Source organism: Tamandua tetradactyla, chromosome 6, assembly GCF_023851605.1.
Source record: "Tamandua tetradactyla isolate mTamTet1 chromosome 6, mTamTet1.pri, whole genome shotgun sequence".
NCBI lineage: Eukaryota > Metazoa > Chordata > Mammalia > Pilosa > Myrmecophagidae > Tamandua > Tamandua tetradactyla.
Window position 1 is genome coordinate 76,192,967 of NC_135332.1, and position 5,457 is coordinate 76,198,423.

At 35.5% G+C, this 5,457-nt stretch overlaps 1 protein-coding gene across 1 annotated transcript; it reads left to right on the forward strand.

The window, feature by feature from the left end:
* Nucleotides 1–4,248: 4,248 nt before the first annotated feature.
* LOC143686714 (olfactory receptor 14C36-like) lies at nucleotides 4,249–5,193 on the forward strand. Its single transcript, XM_077163291.1, has one exon. It carries the CDS (start codon nucleotides 4,249–4,251, stop codon nucleotides 5,191–5,193), a length of 945 nt encoding a protein of 314 aa, XP_077019406.1.
* The last annotated feature ends 264 nt before the right edge of the window (nucleotides 5,194–5,457 follow it).

Genomic DNA, 5,457 nt, shown 5'->3' on the forward strand with positions numbered 1-5,457 from the left:
GTGCCGAGTGAGTGAATGACAGAGCTTGATGGAGTCAATGTCAGCAAAGCAAGTAGGGACAGGAGGAGCTCTGCTGGCTGCCCATGGTTTCAGCATACAGGATGCTAACTTAAAACTCTTGAAGAAATTTGATCATAATGAGTTGTGCTTTATCTTTAAAATTAGATATAGTTATTTGCCTATATTATTGCTATTTAGTTAATATTTATACCTGTCACATATTATCTTTCCTTTGTCAAGTTTTGTGTTATTTATTCAAGTTGTACAAAGTGAGTAAATGAATCCCTGTTATAAAAATGAAATAAATGCACAGCCCCTTATATGTTAGGAGTAATTTTAGAGATGCTCATAATATATGAAAGAGCATGCAGGCATTTATCACTGAATCATCCAGTGCAGTTGCTGCATATAAATCACCCAAAAATATTGAGTGAAGTATAAATGTATTAAATATTATATAGAATGGGGATGAAGAAATAAATGAATACATGTATTAATGAAGAGAATACGTCTTCCATTTCTTCAGATTGGAAGTATATTCTTCATGTTATTGCAGAGAAGGCAACGTGTAACATCTTTTTACAATTGGAGTGATGAGAATACCCGTGCAATCAATATTTTACATATCCCAGGAAAACTATTCTGTGGAGTGGACCCCCTGCTGCTGCCAGTCTATTGGTAAATACATGGTTTCTATTTAATAGTTTCTATGCAAATCAGTTCAGAACGTTTTATATTAACTCATTTATTTTAACAGAAATCACATTAGCAAATGCAGAGCTCTTAGTTTTCCTTCTCTATTGCTGCACGGTTAAAAACAATAAGAGTATGGGCATAATGTGGAAAAATGTTTAAGTGCTGGCGGTATCACCTGTTTAATCCTTCTGTCAGTGCTTTTTAATTTTTTTAACTGGCTACCATTTTGAATTCCTCACCAATTTGGAATATTTTATAAATATTAGATTCACGAAGTAAGCATTATTGTAATTCTGTAGAAAGGAAAGAAAGGTTAGAAGACACTGAAGAAGTTCCCAGAGCTACAAAGCAAGTAAATGGTAGAGTGGAGATGAAAAACATATCTTTCCCAGAGTCTGTAAATTTTTAACTTGGCCACACTGACACATGGAAATTTAATCTAGAAGCCTAGAATTGGTGATTGTGAAATGGAAGCGTTTTACTTTGTGTTCAAACTGTGAACCCTCTCTGTATTTCACAATGTGGTGGTTCTCTTCTGACAACCAGTTTGAAAATGTAGCATGGTATGTAGAAAAAAACCAAGCAAATATGTATACAATCTCCACTTTTAGTGTGAAGCTCACTTCAATAGGTTGAAGCAAATAATAAACATAAAAATGGCCATTTTAAGTAAGTGGGTCACACAATGCTGTCAACAATCTATTGACCTAAAACCTCAACAATGACAAAGACAAAAAGTATTTAATGAGCAATTTTTGAGGGTCCTGAATTAATGACCACCAGAAATGAGAAAAAAGAGAAAATACTGCTTTGCAAACAGAAGGTAACACTCATGCTGCCTTCTGTCATTTAACAGAGTTTCTTTATATTCTCAGTGATTACATTAGTCACATGGAAAAGGGAACTAGGAAATAAGAATATAAATTACAGTGGCATGATGAATGTTGCATTTTCAGTAAAAATAAGAGGGGTCAAGGATTAAAAGATCTGGAAATGGACTTTATCTCATTTCAAGGCATCAAAGAAAATAGTTCCAGGAAAATATGTGCTGAGCTTTAAAGTTTTTCGATTTGGTGTAGGGGCTTAAGATTCTTCTTCAAGGGATTGCATAAACAAGTTAAAACTCCACAATTTATAGTGACATTATTAAAAGGAATGTTCTTAAGGAGTTAGGTGTGACTGAACATCAATTAATTACTCACATATTACCAAAAAATGCACAGGATTGCCCATGAGCTGAAAATTATCTTTTTCTGACTCAGCATATAGAAGTTCTAGAATATGTTCAGGATTTGTGGGAAATCATAATATTCATACAACACAGAAAACATCACATTTCATATTTCTGCATCATAATATTATTAAATAAATGCTCATTCCCACAACAAATATGTATTTCTCATAAGTTGCAAGGAAAGCTACTAGCAGTCATGTTTATTGCTATTTTCTAGAATCATGAAGACTGATTGTGGGGATTCCACATGAATCAACGAATTGTCAGTCCATTGCTTTTCAGATATGGTCATCATTCCCAAAATATTGCTATCCTATGGCAATAAACTGACAACAGTCAGAAATTTTGAATAATGCAAATGAAACAAAAGGTTAGCAGAAGTATAACCACCAAACATTAACTGCCCCTAAAAGAACATGTTCTAAGGATTTTTGAAAATGTTTCAGAGGTCATCATTTTTATATGTTTTTAGTATTATTAAATTAATGCAGTGGCTATTACTGGACATCCATCTGGGAGACCTTTTCTCTATGGGCTTCAATGATGTCATATACTATATATAAGTTAGTCTTCATTCAATAGCTCACTGACTGCACTAACGTATTTTATAACAAAGTAGTGGCTATCCATGACAAAATCAAATGCAATCAACTTTAAGTAGCATGAAATCTTTAAAAAGTATTATAGGAAGTGAAGTGCTGTCAGAAGTCAGAAATGTTAACACATCAAGTGTAATTAAGAGCAGTGTATTCAAGAAATGTAATATGAGATACATCTTTGTGACTTGACAGAATTATTACCACAACTGATTGCAGTTTGTGCAATGGATAAGGGGAATCAAGAGTGACATTTTCAAAGATGGGGGAAAAAAGACAGGGACAAAGTGATGGAAAATTAGATGAGAGCAGAGTATTGAAGAAGATAAAGTAGAAAGGAAGTGGAGCAGAAAAAGACTGAAGAAAGAATTCCAAACAAAGATTTTTGAATGTGATAAAAACTGCAATGGACCTCGCTATTGAGGAAGGAAACCTTGGACCCACCCACATATGTCTTTAATGAAACGAGTAACTAAACCAATATAATGGTGAATCAGGGGATTGCAGGTGTGGCACTGAAATCCTTATCCCACACTTCAGAGTTGGTTAGGGCCAGGAAATCTGAAGATCAAATGTAACAGTCAATCGGTCTTCTGGTGTAGATGTTATTGGAATAAGAATCTAAGATGATGGCAAGAGACAGATTGTTAAATTTCAAATAAAAATCTGAATTGGATGGATAAACATTGTTTTAAAAAGGTTAATTAAAGAAAGTAGCAGAAAAGAAAGATATTTAATTAATGGGTCAAAGTTTTGGACCACATATTTTGAACAGGATTTCCGAAGCATTTATGTCAGTTCAGGAACATATAGAAAGAATGAAAGAGAAAACTGCATTTAGTAGGCAACTTTAACATTACCGGAAGAGAAGAGAATGGAGACTACAGTGTGAATTAGTCTTAGATATGGATGTATCCATTCATTCTAAAACAGCAGTAAGGATGAAAAGTGAGTGAAAATACAAAGCAATTATTTTTATTGAAATAATTACTAGAAGAAGATATTGTGGGACTTTTAAATGAATATAAAACCATTTGATATTTGGAAAAGTCAGGGAAACATATTATTCTGTTATAGATGGGTTAGACCAGCTAATAATAAATTATCCTGAGTTGAAACTATCAAGTCCTGTAGAGAAGGGATGGGGAATATGGAAATATGTCCTTCATTGTATCACTAGTATGTAATGAAAATTAATAAAACATTTCTACATGAACTAAAAGTTTTTTTTTTACTTTTCATTTTAGTCACATGTAGAAGTCAAAATTTCTCATATTAAACATTTTTAAGTATAAAAGTCACCGATATTAGTTACATTCAAAATATTGTACTATCATCACCAACATCCATTACTACCACTTTTTCATTAACTGGAACAGAAACTCTGCACTCTCTTAAGTGTGCACGCTTAAGTAATAGATCTGCCCCTCCAATGAGCCCCATGCCCTAGTCCCCGACAACCTGTAATCTACTATGAATCTTTATGAAATTTCCATTATTGCCACCCCTACTATGCAATTAAGATACACAAATAGCAAGACTGTAGGAGATTAAAGCAACACCATGTGACTTGCTTCTAACCAATAAGAACTACAAAGAATAAAATTTGACAGATTCTATTGATGGATATATATAGATCCCTTTTCCCCTCATGTTTATATCCCATGCAGCTTGGGGACTATCTGCCTTTGTCATTCCATGTCTAAAGCATATTCCTTAAAGATGCCCAACTCCAGCGTGGTGACTGAATTCCTGCTTACAAGATTCTCTGATGTGTGGGAACAGAGAGTCACGCATGCCATGCTGTTCCTACTGATGTACTTTGGAACCTTGACAGGAAACCTGCTTATTGCCACAGTAACCACCCTCGACAAGCGACTTCACACCCCCATGTACTACTTCCTTAGGAATTTGTCTGTCTTAGACATATGCTACATTTCTGTCACTGTCCCCAAGGCCTGTGTCATCTTCCTGCTTGACAGTAGGGTGATATCGATGGTAGGATGTGCAGCTCAGGTCTACTTGGTGTACTTCTGCTCTTGTACAGAAATTCTGTTCCTCTCCATCATGGCCCACGACCGCTATGTGGCCATCTGCCAGCCCCTTCACTACTCCGTGATCATGAGCCCTCAGGTCTGTCTCCGGATGACACTGTCCTCAGTACTGAGCAGCATGGTCTATGCAGGATTCCACACTGGCAACACATTCCGGCTGTCCTTCTGTCAGTCCAATGTGGTCCATCAGTTCTTCTGTGAAGTTCCCTCTCTGTTGAAGCTCTCCTGTTCTGACACCTTATTCAATGAAATTTTAAATTTTATTTCTTCAGTGGTGATTGCTGGTGGCTGCTTTGCCTTCATCACCAAGTCTTACATTCATATATTTTCTATGGTGCTCAAGTTTCCAACCAGGAAAGAACGAGGGAAAGCGTTTTCTACCTGTGTCCCCCACATCCTTGTGGTGAGTCTATATGTCGGCTCAGTCGCTGCTGTGTACATGAAGCCAAACTCTCATTCTTCCACAATTCAGGACAGGATCACCTCTGTATTCTATGCCATGGTCCCTCCTTTCTTGAATCCTATTATCTATAGTCTTAGAAATAAGCAAATAAAAGATGCTATAAAGAGAATTATGAACAAAAAAACTTTATTCAGGGAAGTGATAAGTTAGTTATTTTGAATTTCCCTTGTTGAATTGGTGAGTTTCAAAATGCTTCATAATTAACTTTATTTTCTATTTCTAATTTGGGGGATGCTAATATGTGTTCTAAGATGTGCTCTTTTTATTATGTGTCAGCATAGAAATAAAACAAACGTATTTTACTTTGAGTTTTCCCTTCCAATAATTGCACATATGCTAATCCCTAAAGAATCACTGCCTAAGGTGATTTGCTAAAGAGCACATGTTAAGTAGCCTTCTTTCCAATTATTCTCC

Bases quoted from the DNA above. Each gene is read 5' to 3' on its own strand.
- LOC143686714 (XM_077163291.1), top strand. From the start codon at position 4,249: ATGCCCAACTCCAGCGTGGTGACTGAATTCCTGCTTACAAGATTCTCT.